The sequence below is a fragment of the Candoia aspera genome, chromosome 2 (genome assembly GCF_035149785.1).
Source record: "Candoia aspera isolate rCanAsp1 chromosome 2, rCanAsp1.hap2, whole genome shotgun sequence".
NCBI lineage: Eukaryota > Metazoa > Chordata > Lepidosauria > Squamata > Boidae > Candoia > Candoia aspera.
In genome coordinates this window covers 59,700,526-59,720,100 of record NC_086154.1, presented here as the reverse complement: position 1 = coordinate 59,720,100, position 19,575 = coordinate 59,700,526, and the positions used below count along the sequence as shown (strand labels likewise).

The 19,575-nt window shown below is 39.6% G+C and overlaps 1 protein-coding gene across 1 annotated transcript in view; it reads left to right on the top strand.

The window, feature by feature from the left end:
- The window catches only part of DOCK3 (dedicator of cytokinesis 3), a 222,706-nt gene that overhangs the window by 50,101 nt on the left and 153,030 nt on the right, over positions 1–19,575 (top strand). Inside the window, exons 11-13 of the mRNA XM_063292863.1 lie at positions 2,154–2,214; positions 6,289–6,436; positions 13,531–13,619. Coding sequence (XP_063148933.1) covers positions 2,154–2,214; positions 6,289–6,436; positions 13,531–13,619 — 298 coding nt within the window. The remainder of the gene's footprint in view (positions 1–2,153; positions 2,215–6,288; positions 6,437–13,530; positions 13,620–19,575) is intronic.

The following is a 19,575-nucleotide window of genomic DNA, read 5'->3' as shown; positions in this document are numbered from 1 at the left end:
GGGAGTAAAATGATGGCAGGGCCAAAGTGCCCTTGTAACTGATTGCAAAAAAAATTATGTTTTAGTTAAACAAGCCAAGACTTCCCATTACATCTGAACTAAATTAATGGTAGCATATAAGCTTGAAAAATTAAAAAAAGCTTCCAATGAGACCCATAATTATGCTACATTTCAATGCAATGCAATGCAATGCAATGCAATGCAATGCAATGCAATGCAATGATAGATAGATAGATAGATAGATAGATAGATAGATAGATAGATAGATTCATTGTGATAAAGAATCATAGTAAATTTTAAAAATGTATTCTTGCTGTATTTATTTTCCATTCAGAATTTGTTTCTAGAAAGCATGATCTTTTGGTTTTCTTCTTGTATTTTGGGGCAGACATAGCTTGAAAAAATAATTAGTACTGAATACTTGGAGAAATATTTAAATAAGTTATATGTTTGATTTAGATCTCCAAGATTTCTATGAAGCTTTTTTTATCTGTTACTTGATTCTTTCCATATACATAACTTGTTATTTTAGTCTATGGATTGTGTTCTCTAATGCTAGAGAAATGTTTACCTTTGAAGTCTTCAACATATTCCTATGCGTCTTTCAAGCTCATGTCACACCTGACTGCTTTGATTTTATGACAGGCATTGATTTTGTGAATGGCCAACCTTTTCCTGGGTGGGAATCATGATTCACTATTTTGAGCATACCTCCTGGCCAAAACAGTTAAGAATCCCTGTCCATAGTACTTACTGTTTGCTTGTGGAAATTTGGGCAGGAATATAGAGGAGATTATAGATTTTGTTTCAAGATGGCCAAATAATATAATACCTCAGTTTTGCCGTGATTTCATATGTTTCATAATGGGTTCTGATGCAGAACATTATTATATCTTCTTGTTGATCCTAAAATAATATGTTGACTAATCATTCTATGATTACTACTGATTTTTATAGCTCCTTTTTGCAGAAGGGCAGTTGCTGAATCCGGGGGAAGGAGAGCAAATGAATAAGTAACTGAGATGCCAAATATACTTTGGTAGTAACCTTTTGGAGTTGTTGAAACAATGGAAATTTAGTAGACAACTTCCTCTTCCTTTCTTCCTCCTCTTCTCCTGAAAAAATTGAGGGGAAATTAAGAAAATTAATTACTATAAAGCTTTCTGACTGTGGCAGTGATTGAAGAGTACACAAATGGCAACTTTTTTTAACTGAAGCCTGACAGTTTGAATTATAAACATACACCTTATTGTTTCTTGACTCCATTCCTAGTGCTGATGTTAACCAACAAAATCCTTAATGGTCTAAGAACTGGAGATCTAAATGTTGCTTCCCTATTATGAGTCTGCTCTGATAATCCTGTTTAATGTCCTGTCTCTAATAGAAATATGGCAGACAAGCATGAAATACAGGGCCTTTTCTATAGTTACAAAAACATTACAGAAAGCAGTCTCTGTGGATTAATCACGTTCTTATTCCAGCATCTAGGCAGGTACCTGACACATTTGATTAAGCAGTTTTAAATTAAGGGTCAACAAAATCTGCTTGCATTGCAAGTTTTTCATTACTTTCTGGTCAGTGTGATAAATTCCAGCCTTTCTTTCCAAAATATTTGTGGTTATGAGTTTTATTATTTATGCTTTCATTATATTTTAATTGTGTAGCTTTTATGCTGTCTTTTAGCTGTATGTCCAAATAATATGTTCAGAGAATGTGAAAATGTGTAGGCTTAAAGCAGGTAGGTCTAGGGGCTGTAGCCTTAGATGTACTGGAAGAAAAATAAATGCATTTAATAAAATATTATAACCTTAACAATAAAGTTCCTTTACTATTTTAAGAAGAAGAAATGTGTTATATATAGAAAACTAAGACTGAACTGTTCAGTTCTAATATAAATGATTAGGTATAGACTTTCACATTATGTTGAATGAGAAAACATTGAATGAGATATTTGTTTTTAAAACAAATTCTGAAAAACTTCAATTTCCAGAAAAATCAGTATCTTTGTTTTCATTTTTCTCTTCTTTTTCCGCAGTCCTTCACATCTCTGTGTGGACTTTGTAAGGAATATGGAGGCTGCTTTTCTGAAATGTAAATATAGCTTAGAAATGTGGTTAATGTGTTTTTCCTTTTACATTTTTCCTGTTTATAAGGACCTTGGCAGCAAAGATATGAAGAAAGATTTGTACATAGTTGCCCATGTAATCCGAATAGGTACAGTATGCTTTATTAAAAGCATTTTAAAAATTTATTTATAAACAACAGAAATAATGTATGCTATGCTGTGTTGTATAAGTTGTGATTGTATCTTTGTCTGCTGGAAACAATAATTTAAAATAACAAAATATCATATTATGTTTTCTTACTAATTGCTAAAGACTTCTGAATTATAAGAGTACTCTCTAAATGTTTTTAGTGGGATGATATTGTACTATATCTATTCCAACATATTACCTGTGTTATTTTTATGCTTATAAACTGATCTATCGGAAAGTATAACAACATAATTCTGGCAGCCCCTATCTGGATTATATCTGGCCTATCCTAACTTGTTTCAGTCCCTGCTATTTAGGGTTGCACATGCCTTGAAAAAGACTTGGAAAAGGGTGTTTTGGAAAGTGTGGATGCTCAAGCTCAGGCCTTCTTTAGAGCAGCTGCATCTTCAGTGTAATTACTTAAAGCAGCCCTGCTGGTTTCCAGGCTTCAGCTGAAGGCTGAAAAAAATTCATGGTTCTTAAAGTATAGCTGTGCTTGTGATGCTGTATGTTCTGAAACAACCTTTCAGAATGATTTTCAAAGCATGCACAGCCATACTGCTTCTTAGATATTTTTTTAAGGAACAAAACCACAATTCTTGCAGTTGCCAAAACGATTTGTCACCAAATATTTAACCAAAGACTGAGCTGCAGTACCTAATAAAGTGAATATCTCATTTTAATTTCAGGAGGTATTTTTTCTCTTGAATCAAAAAAACACCCATAAAAATTGTTGGGCCATTGGTTTTTTAAACAGTGTTCTGTGGAATCCTAAGGATCCACAAGAATTTGAGGGGATCATAAGAGACAGCCAAAAAAAACAACCCCCACCAAACTCAACTTCACTGGAATGCACTGGTCTCCCTTAGAAGATGGCTGGCTGCCTTTCCCCCAGCACTACTGAAGTCTTTCCTCAACTATATGCACACCCCATCTGACTTTCTGCCTGCCCCCAGACTCTGACAAACATTTCCTAATAAGACTTCACAGGCATTAAGCACTCCTTATTTTCTAAAGGACAGCCAGGGAAGTTGAAAGGGACTACTGGTTTTAGATGTTGCTGTTGAGAAAGTCTGTTAGCAGAGAGAGCTTGAAATCCAGCAGGAATTTTTAATTTGCTTAGCACAAGAGTGATGGCGATGTGTTTCCCCCTTATCACTGTCAAAGATGCTGGGCTTTCTTTTCCCAATTTTTGCTTGGTTATTGCTTTGTCCTAAATGCAATGAAGAGAGACAGGATGATTTTTAAAAGATTACAAACACAAGAGCTGCAGATTTCTGCAAACAACATGTATATTTCCATATTGCAGACATGTGTGTGTGTATATGTCTCCAAGAGGCCTGTTTAATTATCAAGGTGCATTCTGTGGACACCTACTTATGAGTAAGTCCCATTGAGCCATGTGGAATTTAATAAAGAAACATAGAATTGCACTGCTTGGCTACAGTGCATGTGTGCCTCAAATTCATTTAGAGTGGGACTTCCTCTAGAGAAGAGGAAGAGGAGGAGCACATGAGAGGAATACATGAGAATTGTCTTTGTGCATGGCATTTTAATTTCCAGCAGCTTGTATCCTATGGCAGCTTCCTGCTCAAAAATATCTTTTTATGCAAATCTAATTGAAAATAATGGGTAGTTAGGAGATTGAACACAAAAGGAGGCAGGCAGAAGAAAGATGGGTGCTTAAGTGGTTTCAGCCAGGCATTCACAATGGAAAAAAAATGATTTAATTTCACCATGTTAATTCATAAATGGTACAGTAATTAGGGCATCCATTTTTGTAAAATTCAAATAACTTTAATATATGAATTTGCATAAACAAGCACAAGTTTGGTTTTATTGCTTATTTTCTATCACTAGAGTTTTGCCTCTTGATCAGGAGTTATGGGAAGTTTTTTGTCTTAACTGACAGGTTCTGCAGCCTAAAGAACCTCCTGCATTAGACAACAAAGAAGTAAAAGGGGTACCTCAGAAGGATATGGAGATTGCAGAGAAACTGAATTAATTATCTGCAACTTTTTTTATTGTAGAAGTTAGAAGACAGATCCTTGAGCCTATATTGACTTTCTCAGGGAGGAAATCAGAATAAATAAAGCAATATGATAATCTAGGATATCTTGAGAAAGTACAGTATAATAAATTCTTGGGTCCTGATGGCATCCACTTGAGCTATCAGTTATGAAGTTGCTGATCTCCCTGCAAGAATATATAAATTGAGCTCAGTGCCAGAGGACTGGAAAGTAGCCGATGTGACAATACTTTTAAAAAGGAATCCAGAGGAGATATTGGAAATTATAGTCTAGTCAATATCAATTCCAGGAAAATTGTAGAAACACTATTCAAAGAAAAAATTACTAAGTAAACAAAGGAAGAAAGTTTACTGAAGAAAAATCAGCATGAATTCTGCAAAGATAAATCCTGCCACATCAATCTTCTATAATTTTTTAAAGTCAACAAGCAAGTGGACATATGTAAGTGACTCTGCCAACAGTGTATACTTAGAGTTTCAAAAAGCCTTTGGAGAATTCCTCATCAAAAGTTCTCAAGTAAACTTAATGACCATGAAGTATGAAGATATGCCCTTTATCAATTGCTAATTGGTTAAAAAACAAAAAGCAAGATATAGGACGAAATGGTCAATTTTCTTAGAGGATAAAAGTGGAGTTCCTCAAGGATCTGTGCTGAGATCATTGCTTTTTAACTTTGTTTATAGACAAGTTGTCTTAGGGATAAGCAGTGAGTTGGCCAAGTTTGCAGAGGATTTCAAACTATTTAGGGTAATGAAACCTAAAAATTATGGTAAAGAGCTCTGGAAAGATTTTTTTAAATATGACAAAATGGTAAATGAAATGGCAAATGCAGTTCAATGAAGCAAGTGTAAAGTGATGCACATTGGGACATCCCCATTTCCCACTTCACATATACATTTATGTACTTTGGGCTATCTGTAACAAACCAGGAATGTGATCTTGGAATCATAGCAGATAGCTCAATAAAGTGAATATTTGTAGCTCAGGGTTGAACTGTGGAGTCCTTGGTGCTCTGTGAGCCTTGTTGTTTTCTTGCAGACATTTCATTGCCAGACTAGGCATCAACAGACACATAGAGGTAAACAACATTTACATACCATTCAAAAGAGACAACAGAAAAGCCAAAAGACCAGTACACCTCCTCGCCAGCAATCAACACCCAGATATGCAAAAATCAACACGAGGATTAACACCAGACTAACAATCAAACAGTACACAATACACCCTAATCAAGGAACTATTAACTCAGCCAATCAACCAAGCAGCAAACAACAGCCCAATCAAAGAACTCCCAAGGAGAGAACAACACCCCCACCAACACAAGCTGGACAAACCACAATATATAAACAGAGAGCAAGGCCCTCTCCCTGTTCACACTGAAAATGTTGCCTAGTCTGGCAATGAAACGACTGCAAGAAAACAACAAGGCTCACAGAGCACCAAGGACTCCACAGCTCAATAAAGGTCTCTAATCAGTGTGCAGCAACTGATAAAAAGGTAAATGTCATGTTAAGGATCATCAGGAAACAGATTGAAAATAAAACTGTCAAATTTTAATCCCCTTCTATTATAGCTAGAACTTTTGGGACTCCTTAGCCTAGGAAAAAAGCCACCTGAGGGGGACATGATTGAATCATTCATGGTCTGGAGAAAATGCTTAAGAAGCTTCTCTTCCTCTCTCAAAACATTAGGACCAAGAGTAATCCAATGAAGTTGATTGGAAAGAGATTGAGAAAAAAATAAAAATACTTCATATAATTAACCTATAGAATTCATTATTAAAGACAAGTTGATGGCCACTAAAGTGAATTATTTTAAAATCGGACTGGATAAATTCATGGAATGGCTATTGGTCTCAGAGTTGTGGGCAGCATGCCTCCAAAGCAACTTGCAGGCAACAATGCTGGAAGAAGCGGCATCTAGCTGGCCCCTGTAAGAATCAAAATACTGGACTATGATGGCCTTAGCCTGATTCAGAAGAGCTTTTTTTCTGTTTGTTTTAGGACGTATGTTGCTAAATGACTCAAGAAAGGGTCCATCTCACCTCTGTTACCGGCGTCCGTATGGCTGTGCTGTATTGAGTATCATGGATGTAATTCCATCGATTTCTGAACTCAAAGAAGAAAAGGATTTTGTTCTCAAAGTTTACACGTAAGTTTATTTAGTTGAAGCATAAGCAAAAATGCCTAATCCGTTAATGTCAAGTCTTAATATTTTTCTGATACGTAAAATACAGGTTCTGTAGTCACAGTGTAGGATGTGCTATTTAAAAATTTCCATCAAACAATTAATATGTATTTCCATATATGACAAGCCAATAAATGACTGACACACCTGATTGCAACACTTCATATCTAAAGTTGGAAAGGTGCTTGGAGAGGGCGTAGTTGTGCAATCTGCACCTATCTGCATCTTCTTAAAGAGGCTACAATTTTTCCTGAGATTTTTTGATAGCCACACAACCCAGGAAAATATATGTTTGAGTTAGGGAGTCAGTGACAGAGTGCAGCAAGCAGCTTTGGAGTGGGTATGGGCATGCTGTTAGTGCCTTCTTAACTAAAACCCATTTTTTCCTGGGATTGTATGGTTACTGTACAATCCAAGATAAAATGTGCAGTTATTTATCAAGGCAATGATTCATATTTTTTTACTCAGAAGAGTAGCATGAAACAGCAAATAATTTTGCAGGTGAATTGAGAAATAATTTATGGCGGCAGTCTTATCTAGAATAGAGATGAACAGCTTCTAGGTCATATAGGCTCCAAACACCATTTTTAGAGGCCCCAAGATCCCCCAAGTCATGTTGCTGAATTTAAGTGGCAGAGGGACAACTGTTAAAGGCATGGCCTTTATCTCTTGTTTATGACTAAAACAGACTCATTGTGCCTCCACTACATTTAAAACAGCTATATTTTCTTGAATCACCAAAGGACATTTCCAGACTGAGTTGCCAAAATTCAGCAAGCATATATACATACAAAATATTATGGTGCAATATGTGTGTATGTTTATGTTATACAGAGTAGGAACACTAAAACTTTATGTACATTAAATATCCTCTAGAGCCCAAAGCACAAAAAAGACTAAAATGTTTAGACCTACCCTGGAGAAATATTACCACCGTGTCCCCACCAGTCCTTATAGGATGAAAAAAAAAAACTTTCTCATTTGCAAAAAAATCAAATTGCATGTTATCCCTTGTGCAATAACTCAGATTTCTAATGGATGTAGTTTTCCTAGTGCTGAGAGACATGAGTCAGAATTCATCTGGGGATTTCAAACCAATCTACTGTTTTCTTATGTCTGAAAGTAACATTTAGAGAAAAACTAAATCTTCTATAATTTATAGTTCTTGTGTGAACTCCTTATCACACTAATCTCTATGCATAAAACTAACATAGAAACACTTAGGGGTGCTGTTTGATCTCTACTTATTTTAGTATCTACCTTACCCTATCTGTGAGTATTATATAACATATTTCTGAAATATCATAATTTGTTATAGTCAAAGGAATTCATAGTTTTCTGGCAGTGAAGAAAAAGGAATTTATGAAATAAAGCTATTTATCAAGTAAAGTTGGTTTTAAAAATGTTGCAGATAGCTATCAAAATCCCAGCAGTGTTGGCATGGAGGAGTCCAAACGTCAAGTTGGTGGTCACGGCAGCATGCTCAAAGCGCTTTGTATGTTTGTACACATGTACAAGAGGGCAGGTCTTCACATAATTGGGACTTTGGGCTGTATACATCAACACCCCCCCACGAAAGAATAAAAAAAAACTTAGAATATTAACAAAAAATGAAATCCAGAACCCAACATAACAACATAAAGTCAAGGCTCATCAATCATACACTCTACCTCCCAGAAGACAGGTGCATCTATAGTCTTGGCCCAATGCCCAGGCAAAAGACACATTTTAAAAACTTTCCTGAAGACTAACAAGGTTGGGGCCATCCAAATCTCAAGGGAGTCCAATCCTAAGGGCAGGCACCACAACAGAAAAGGCACTTCATAGGTCTCATCAGATAGGATTTCCTCAAGGAGGGACCTGGAGCATGCCCACTCTGTGAGAGAGTGTGAAATGGGCAGAAATAACTGGAGATAAGCAGTCATGCAAATAACCTGGTCCTCTGCCATGTAGGGCTTTGTAACCAACACCTTGAATTGCACTTGGAAGCCTTTTGGGAGCTAGTGCAGCATGCAAAGTATTGGTATTACATGGGCATACTGTGGTGCATTCCTAATTACCTGTGCTGCTCCATTCTGCACCAATTGCAGTTTCTGAATGTTCTTCAAGGGCAGCCCCATGTTGCAGTAGTCCAAATGGGAGGTGATTAAGGCATGAATGTCAGCCCCACTAGGTAGACTAGACCAGAAAATCAACTCTACAGGAAGGCTAAAACTACTTTTATTGAAATTGGCTATAACAACAGAATCTTGTGAGTCTGATTATGCTGTATTTCTTCCTCCTTCTTATACTTCAGTTCATTAGGGAAGCATCTGCTTGAGCTGATTCCAAATGTTATCTCCTTGTTCTGAAAAATGTTTCAACTCCTTTTGCACGGGTAACTGATCCTGCATGTTTCCATCAAGGTTATCTTTCCTGCTGTCTACAGCAGCCTTTCTCAACTTTTTGACCCTGGAGGAACCCTTGAAATATTTTTCAGGCCTCAGTGAACCCCTGCACATTCAGGCTCAAATATAGGCCAAAAGTTACAAAATTACTATATTCGTTTCATGTGTAGGCCTGTATATATGCATTAATAGTGTTCTTAAACTAAAAATAAAGAATGAAACTTACCTCTTTAATGTGAAGTTGCCCAAATTTGAAATAATTTTTTTAAATAAATTGTGATCTCCCAGGGAACCCCTAGTGACCTCTCATGGAACCCTAGGGTTCCATGGAACCCTGGTTGAGAAACCCTGCTCTACAGAGTGTGTCTATGATCCAGAAACAGGTACAATTGGCACACAAGAGGTTGTGCAAAGGCTCTCCTGAGCACAGCTGCCACCTGCTCCTCAAGCAGGAGCTATGAGTTCAGAAGGACCCCCAAACTGCACACTGTTCTGAATGGGAATGCAATCCCTTCCCTCCAAACTCACTCAGTCTTGCTAGGATTGACTCAAAGCCTGTTCTTCCCCAGCCAGGCCCCCAGACCCTCCAACCACTGGAAAGTACCTTGACAGCTTCATCTGATTGACCCAGGGTGGAGATTTACAAGTGAGTATCATTAGCGTAATGATGTTAGTTGACCCAGTGCTGAGAGATGATCTCACCCAGAAGCTTCATGTAGATGTTAAGCAAAACTGGGGAGAGGCTAAAGCCCTGAAACACCCTGCAGAACAGTCATCTAGAGCTACACCTTTCTCCCACTGCCAACACCAGCTAGTACTGATCATCCAGGTGTCTGGATGCTTCTGCCTAGCATCCAGTGTCCTAAGCTGAGGTGACCAGCTGCCATCCCCCACTCCCATCATCCAGCCACATCCACACCACCACCCTGGCTCCTCTGCTCTCACCAGGGTAGGCAGAGGCAAGAAAATACACCATAACTAGTGAGTAAGCTAGGAAAGGTCCTGCATCCTATTCCATCTTTCTTCCAGTGAGAATAAGCAGCAATACCGCAGACAACCCCCGGTCCCACACACACATCACTTCAAAGTCCAGTCAGTTCCTCCAGTCAAATCTTCTGAAGGTGAGATTGAACTGCTTTGGTGTTCACAAGTCCCATTGAAGCATATGACAAGCAAGATGGCTGCTATCTCCCTGGGTAAACCTCACTCTAGTTGCAGGATGATGGCTGGTTCTCCTGCAAGATCACCAGCCAGCTCCCACTCACATTGATGTTTGGCACTAAAACTCAGTTGCCCCAACTTTCTGAAACATTAAGGGCAGGCATACCTGGCTCACCAGTCTCACCTCTGCACAGCCAAGGGAACTGGTCATTACAAGCACATCGCCATTATCACCATCAGGAGGAAGATTTTCAAAGCCACCAGTATCAGCAGCTGAGCAGCAGTGTTTTTACTGGGAGCCTCATGCTGCCAAACTGCTGATCAGAGGCTCCATCACAATTACTGTCCCTTTACTATTGCCAGCTCTTCCGGCAATTCCAGTGAGGACATAAGCAATCCACAGAGTTACTCCAACATCCTAGGATACTGCTGCAGAGGATTCTTTTGGGAACACTACAGTTGCCAACCAAAGAATTAAATACTTAACAGAAAACTTCCTTAATTCTCTACAAACTTCAGCTTGTCACCTGTCCTGGCGACATGACAAAAGAGACAGGCATAATGCTATCAAAATGATAAAATTCCATTATTTTTCTGGATTTATATCCAGAGAAAACAATAACAAACAATTTCATTTTTCCCCAAAAGTTTTATGTTGAAGTTGCAGTAATAAAAGAATAAAATAAAATACTTTACACATTTTAAAATAATTCTGAATGAAACTCCATTGGGCAGGTCACAAAGCAAGGACCTCCTTATTGTAATTGTATTGTGATATTATATACAAATATGTAGGGAAAGGATTTTGTGTTATCACATTGTGACACAATTTTGTCAGTCCCCACTCTGGCTCCTATGAATGCCTATACTTAGATTTTTTTAGCTTTGCTAAGTATTTTATTTTTGCATTGTATTGTTTGTGCTCATAACATGATCAGAATATCTGTCACCACTGGAAAATGGTTCTGCTTCTCTGCTTCCATGTTCAATATAAGATACTGTAATTTTTCATTAAAAGCAATCATGGTTGTATTAGTCCCCTTCCTTTATGAGGGTGGATCAAACTGGCACAAAAGGAGATGCAAGCTTTGAAGTTTTCATTGGACATCTGAATTCTACATTTCAAAGTCATTTCCAAGGAGATTTTACTTCACATGCATAATTAATATTGGGCATTGTTGGCATTAGCTTATACATAGCATTCAGGAACAAAGAAAATGCCATCTTATGGCTGAAATATCTGTCCTAATTTTTTAATTTTCTTGCTGCCACATCCCATTTTTGTAAACGTTTACTTGGTAAAGACTGCTGGTGGCCAAAGCTTATACTCTGTGATTTTCCTTGGTGCTAATAAATGTATTACCAGCTATGGATTTTGTAATTTTTCAGTGTCTATAAATACAGCTGGACCATAAAAGACTACTTTTGCCAAGGCATAAAACAGTTATTTTCAAAGCTCTATCTGCCTGTCTAGTGAATGGGCAGTGAGCTTGACTTCTACATTCACTTGTAGCAAGATGGTATCTGAGTTGAATCGATATCTTCATGAGGGAGATAGGCTTTTTAACATACGTTCCCTTTCCCCCTTAGCAAAAGTCAGATTTTCCCCAACCACTTCCTCTCCAGCTAGAAGAGCTTTTGTTCTTTTGGAAAGTGCAGGCAGTTCTCTAGGGAAGGGAAATAATCAGGAAGCTAAGGATCAGAGCCCCTTAGCCTTTGATAAAAGGAAAATCTACAAGAACCTGGAAAAAAGTCCAGGAAAGCAAGCAGGGTTCAGGACATAATAGAAAATATTTAGCAAGTTTAGATAAAAATATTGTATAAGATTAATTTTTATTTTGACTGTGCCTACTTAAATATAATATTTTGTCTCTGAATTTTACAAGCTTAGTATTTGTATCTTCCAAATTACTTGGAATTTCTTCACAACAGAGGTTTCTATAAATTAGGGACAATCCAGCATCATCATGTGTTCTGCCCATAGCCTTATGTTTCCCTTTGTTTTTTTCTGTGAGAGAGACTTTCAAGTCACTATCTGAGATTCAAACAACTCTACGTATTTATCTTCATTGCCATTGAATATTTGTTTGTGACTACTTAAAGCCCAAAAGGAATTTTTACTTTTTTTTCTTCTAAAAGTGTGATTTTTACAGAAGTCCTTACTTAATGACTACCATGTTTAGTGACTGTTTCACTTCACAGCCAGCTTCTGACAAGCAGTGTCAATGGAGAAGCTGGCAGTAAAATTGTAAGTCGTGGTCACATGATGTCTCACTTAACAACTGTGGGTGATTTGCTTAACAACCACAGTGGAAATGAAGCCGTAAGTCTGTTGTGGTCACATGACAGCTTGCATAACAACCATGTTGCTTAGTGATGGAGTTACCAGTCCCAATTGTGGTTGTTAAGCAAGGACTATCTGTATTTCTCTTTTGTAAGATTAGTCTATTTCTGAAAAAGGGGAGGGGAAAGAACAGGCTGATTATTCTAGTCACAGACCTCATTCTTAGGAGGCGGCACTATAGAATTTATTTCATTTTTTTCTCATTTTTGTCCCCTTTAATTTGTCAGAAAGTGTGGGGACCCTATCTCACACACCATGGCTACAGAGAGAATGCCATATGAAGCACTCCCTAAAAGGTAGATGGTTGCAATCAGAGCTACCACACACCAAGGCAGGAGATGGAGCTAGGTGTAAAGGAGTTCTCAGAGTCTGGGAAAGAAAAGGTAGGTTTTTAAAACATGGTAGATAAGGAGGAGGTGGATATTTCAGCTTTATCTCTTAAGTGAGATGTCAGTTTGTCCATTAGATCTGGCAGAAGGGACATGCTCTGGGTTCCATCTGCGAAGGAATACCATCTGGTGGGACCCAGGAAGAGAGCCTTTTCTGTCACAGCACCCGTCCTCTGGAATGCCATTCCCACAGAGATTAGATTGACAAGAGGGTTGAGAACCCTACTCTTTCATCCTTTGAGACGTGCTGCTATGACATACATATACATAAACACACATACACACACACTGTATATATTTAATGTAGTTTAATGTTTTATTTCAAATGTCATCATTTAATCGAATGAGTAACTATTGATTTATTTAGTTATTTATTGCTTTTATGGCAATCCACTTGTATACGACTCTGTCATATGCATGAGTATTAAGCTCTGATACCATTCTTTGTTCTCAAACAAGAAGAACAAGGCATATAAAGAGCACCATTTTCCTAAATAGGATGATTACATAACCATAGCAGAAACACAATATCAGGCATTGAGATATGTCAAGAAGCTGCTAACGGATTTCAAATATACAGTAATGAAATTTTCAATAAAAGCAAGTCCTTCCTTATTTAAAGTATCACCTTAGATATTCACTTAACCTGAGTTACATGAGTTTCTGTTCTGTAATACTGCTTATTACAGTTGTATATATTTTTATTTTTCCTCTGGGTAATTATGTGCATATTCAATTACATCTACAGTTGCAAGTAACATTGACTCTACTTTTCAGGTGCAACAATGAGAATGAATGGTATCAGATCCATGAAAATATCATTCGCAAGTCGAGCACCAAATATACAGCACCCAGTTCAAATTATGGTAATATTTCATTTTAGCTCTATTAAAGACAAGTATTTTCTTTGGGAATGAAAACATTATACTAGCCACATGGTCCATATTTTTACTTTTGAACTTTCAGGAATATTTCAAGTAAACGTCCCATGAATGCTTTTCACTACATTCTATACTTTTAAAGTATATCTATAGGAGTATAAGAAATTTCCTGCAATGTATAAGATGTGCATATAAGGTTTATCCCCTTCCCTGAAATATTTTTCTTTAAATTGTGAGGATTACTAAGAAGGAAAACAGGTATTATTTATTATAGTACTGTGACAGCATCAAAGAAAACCTCCTAATAGGTTCCTATGACCTGAATTATTTAAAAATATTGCTATATATTCTGTTTTTAACATTGCAGATCTCCCAGTCTGGGAGTGCTCAGATTGCTAATGGGATCTTTTGTATCCAGAAACTCTCCAGTCTAGTACCTGCTTGGAGTGCAAGAAAACTAGGGATCAGTGCAAATGGGAGAGTGAGAAAAATACAAACTGAGAATGGAAGAAGGTCTCACTTGGTGGCCACTCTCTTCCTTTCCATTCTAGTTTACCTTTTCCTTCAGGAACTGACTTGAAGATCAGAGGGAATGGATGATTTCTAATGAGGAGAAACATGGTTAAGCCCTCACATCTTCCAGATGATTTTGTTAGGACTCTGGGCAGCAGGAAAATCCTAGTCACGTGTTGGATATTCATGACATCTTTTCTACTACACTGCCACTCCAACTGCCTAAGATTGCTCCGGTGACAATCTTGCTCTCAATGAATTTCAAGAATGATTTGCAAAAAAAATATTTAAAAATTATATGATCTATCACCAGTATTGTGAAAAATTGGGGGGCTGCAAGAGGGATTGGTGAAAGATATTCATGCCAGCTGTGTGTACTGTATCCCAATGATAGCACTCACAACAAAGGACTTCCTTCCTAATGATGTGGATGTTTGACCAGCTACTCAATGAATTCAAGATACTGCTCTCAAGTGCCTCAGTGTCTCCTCCATAGCATTCAAAGTAACAGTCTCCTTCTTCCCAATATTTCGTGGTATTTTGTATGTGTCAAATAAGCGTATAAAAATACCTAACTAGAGAAGGACCATAATGAAAATCTTGGCCACACTGGGCACCCTTCAGTTGCTATATGTTCTACCATAATAGACAAAAGTCAAAAGACAGCAGTGGTCTGCAGTATGGAAGTTAATATTAAGATAAGGGGTAATATGAACAAAATATCCTTTATATTTTGGAAATTACTTAGTGACCCTTGAATAGTGTCCCGAAAATGATAAGGCCATGCCCAAAGAAGGGAGACCAGTCATTCCAACAGGTTCTTTCATTCCTTCAGGCCACTACTCCTTCAGGCTCTAGCTAGCTGCCCCAAGATTCCATACCAAGGAACCACAAATTCTCAGAATCCAAGCCAAAACAAAATACTTGCCAGTGACAAAGAAGCTCCATGTTTGCCTAGTGGTTTAAAACTGTGGATACCCATATGAAATCAGATACTAAATTTCTCATATAAAAAGTAATTTTTCAACAGCTACTAGATTATAGGAACAATCTGAAAAGGCTATGTTTTTCATACCTCACTCAAGGTATCCTTGAAGAAACCTGGAACCCTTGGTAGCTATTTAGTATCTGCATTTGATTTCACCTTTCAGCCTGGTTCAGCTGCAGGATCAGGACCAAGGATATTGTTTGCTTTCTTCTTGTCCAGAGAACAGTCACATAGTTGATACGGATTCTGAAGAAATTAATCCACTACTTTATGAAGCAGAAGTTCCAGGCAGAGCCTCTGGGTTCTATCCTGGCAAGCCTCAGAAAGGAGAGATACCTCTTTCCACAGACCTCACAGTGGCCTACCTTTACAATACCATCTGTTTGTAATTGAAAGTTCCAGTGGTTCAGTAGAAACAATTCCAGTTCCTCAGAATTATAGTAAAGATGGTGTAAGTTCTCCAGGATATGTCCTGCTCTCAAGCCCTCCTACATTTGGGAGTAGATCTCAACATGTTGAGAGAGTGATTCTGTCCCTAAGTAATCCAAGTATTAGCAAGTCAGGTGGCATGTTGGTTATAGGTGAGGATTGAATCTCCTTCAGTTTGCAAGGCTATAACAGATGGCTGCATGTCTGAACTCTGCTCAGTGGGTAATACTGTACTTCAAACTATTTCAGATTTAGCTCCTGAACTGCTAGGTACATCTGGTGGATCTGATTATCTATCTATCTATCTATCTATCTATCTATCTATCTATCTATCTATCTATCTATCTATCTATCAGTCATTTCTTCGCTGACCATCTCATATTGCAACGACTCTGGGCAGCTTACAAGAGAATTAAAATAAAAGATTAAAATATTGCTAAAACAAATATAGTATAAAATATAAATGCACATAAATAACCTCCCAGAGTCCCCCTCTTTGGGGGGAGATGGGCGGTAATAGAAATTTGAATAATAAATAAATAAATATAAGAATTATAAAATATAAAGTCCAAGATTGTGAATAACGGTCTCATCATTGGCCCCATCAAGGTGCCAACCACCCCCATGATTGACTGTCCCCCCTCCCACCCCAAGTGAGCTGACACAACCAGGCCTTAACCCCCTTTCAGAAGGCCTGGAGAGTGGGGGCCTGCCTCAACTCTGGGGGTAATATGTTCCACAGGGCAGGGGCCACAGCAGAGAAGGCCATCTTCCTGGACCATGCCAATTGACAATCTCTCATGGACAGGGTCCGTAACGTGCCCTCTCTGCCTAACCGGGTGGGACGGGTAAATGTAATGGGGGTGAGATGGTCCCTCAGGTAACCTGGACCCATGCCATGTAGGGCTTTAAAGGTTATAACCAACACCTTGAATTGGACCCAGAAGCAAACTGGCACCCAAAACAGCTTGCACAACAAAGGTGTTACATGTGCCCTCTTTGGGGCTCCTAAAACTGCTCACAGCCACATTTTGCACCAGCTGTAGCTTCTGGATATCTTCAAGGGTAGCCCCATGTAGAGCACGTTGCAATAGTCTATATGGGAGATGACTAGGGCATGAGTGACTGACCAGAAGGCCTCCTGATCCAGGAAGGGGCATAACTGACGCACAACATGAAGTTGTGGGAAGGCTCCCCTGGCCACGGCTGCCACCTGCTCTTCAAGCAGTCATGAGTCCAAGAGAACCCCCAGGTTCCGCACCAGATCTGTTTGGGGCAGTGCAACCCCATCCAGAACCAAAGATGACAATGTCCCTGGATATCAAGGAGCTCCCAACCCACAGCCACTCCATCTTACCAGGGTTCAACTGAAGCCTGTTGTTCCCCATCCAGACCCCTACAGCCCCCAGGCACCGAGAGAGGGCAGTCACAGCATCACTTACCTCACCCAGGATGGAGATGTACAATTGAGTATCATCAGCATATTGATGATACCTCATCCCGGCGACGGATGATCTCACCCAGTGGCTTCATGTAGATGTTAAAAAGGAGCGGAGAGAGTACTGAACCCTACAGCACCCCATAAACGAAGGGCTGCTGGCCAGATTTCTCGCTCCCTATCAACACTGATTGGGACCGGCTCTGAAGGAAGGAGGTGAACCAGCGCAAAACTGTACCACCCAACCCCAACTCCCACTGCGCCACCCACCCCCAACTCCCTGAGCCGACCCAAAAGGATGGTTGATGGTATTGAAGGCCACTGAGAGGTCAAGAAGAGCCAGGATGGATGCACTGCCCCCATCCTGCTTCCGCCAGAGATCACCCAAAAGTGCGACCAAAGCTGTTTCCGTCCCATATCCTCGCTTGTAACCTGACTGGAAAGGGTCCAGATAATCTGTTTCATCCAGGATCCTCTGGAGCTGCAGCACCACCACTTTCTCAACCACTTTCCTTAAAAAGGGAAGGTGGGAGACTGGATGAAAATTGTCCAGCATGGTGGGATCCAGTGATGGCTTCTTGAGGGGGTGCACCAGCGCCTCTTTAAAGGCAGCTGGAAACATTCCCTCCCTCAAGGATGAATTCACCATTGCCTGGACCCACCCACGCATCACCTCCCGAATTGCCTTCACCAGCCAGGAGGGACAAGGATAAAATTGACAGGTGGTAGCATTTACAATCCAGAGAACCCTGTCCACTTCCTCGGGCCCAACAGGGTCAAACTGTTCCCAGATAACCAGGTAAGTACGCTCCCTAGGCGTCTCCACAGGCCATGCTGCATGCTGGGCATCCAACTTAGAACAGATCCAAGCAGTTTTATCCTCCAGGTGCCCAGAAAACTCCTCTGCATGGCCCTGTAGGTGAATTACTAGATCCCCCTTTCCCGGAAGGGATCAGGTGATCTTAAACAGGGCCATTGGACAGCATTCTGCGGATGCAATAAGAGCGGAGAAATATTGTCATTTCGATGCTCTTACCACCATAAGGTACGCCTTAATAGCGGCTCTAGCTTGTGTTCGATCAGGTTCGGTCCTTGTCTTCCTCCAGTGGCGCTCTTTGTTGTTTATTCGTTTAGTCGCTTCCGACTCTTCGTGACTTCATGGACCAGCCCACGCCAGAGCTTCCTGTCGGTCGTCAACACCCCCAGCTCCCCCAGGGACGAGTCCGTCACCTCTAGAATATCATCCATCCATCTTGCCCTTGGTCGGCCCCTCTTCCTTTTGCCTTCCACTCTCCCTAGCATCAGCATCTTCTCCAGGGTGTCCTGTCTTCTCATGATGTGGCCAAAGTATTTCAGTTTTGCCTTTAATATCATTCCCTCAAGTGAGCAGTCTGGCTTTATTTCCTGGAGGATGGACTGGTTGGATCTTCTTGCAGTCCAAGGCACTCTCAGAATTTTCCTCCAACACCACAGTTCAAAAGCATCGATCTTCCTTCGCTCAGCCTTCCTTATGGTCCAGCTCTTGCAGCCATATGTTACTACAGGGAACACCATTGCTTTAACTATGCGGGCCTTTGTTGTCAGTGTGATGTCTCTGCTCTTAACTATTTTATCGAGATTTGTCATTGCTCTTCTTCCAAGGATTAAGCGTCTTCTGATTTCCTGACTGCAGTCAGCATCTGCAGTCATCTTCGCACCTAGGAATATAAAGTCTTTCACTGCTTCTACATTTTCTCCCTCTATTTGCCAGTTATCAATCAAGCTGGTTGCCATAATCTTGGTTTTTTTGAGGTTTAGCTGCAAGCCAGCTTTTGCACTTTCTTCTTTCACCTTCATCATAAGGCTCCTCAGTTCCTCTTCACTTTCAGCCATCAAAGTGGTATCATCTGCATATCTGAGATTGTTAATGTTTCTTCCAGAGATTTTAACTCCAGCCTTGGATTCCTCAAGGCCAGCTTGTCGCATGATGTGTTCTGCATACAAGTTGAATAGGTAGGGTGAGAGTATACAGCCCTGCCGTACTCCTTTCCCAATCTTAAACCAGTCTGTTGTTCCGTGGTCTGTTCTTACTGTTGCTACTTGGTCGTTATACAGATTCTTCAGGAGGCATACAAGATGACTTGGTATCCCCATACCACTAAGAACTTGCCACAATTTGTTATGGTCCACACAGTCAAAGGCTTTAGAATAGTCAATAAAACAGAAATAGATGTTTTTCTGAAACTCCCTGGCTTTTTCCATTATCCAGCAGATATTGGCAATTTGGTCTCTAGTTCCTCTGCCTTTTCTAAACCCAGCTTGTACGTCTGGCAATTCTCGCTCCATGAACTGCTGAAGTCTACCTTGCAGGATCTTGAGCATTACCTTACTGGCATGTGAAATGAGTGCCACTGTTCGATAGTTTGAACATTCTTTAGTGTTTCCCTTTTTTGGTATGGGGATATAAGTTGATTTTTTCCAGTCTGATGGCCATTCTTGTGTTTTCCAAATTTGCTGGCATATAGCATGCATTACCTTGACAGCATCATCTTGCAAGATTTTGAACAGTTCAGCTGGGATGCCGTCGTCTCCTG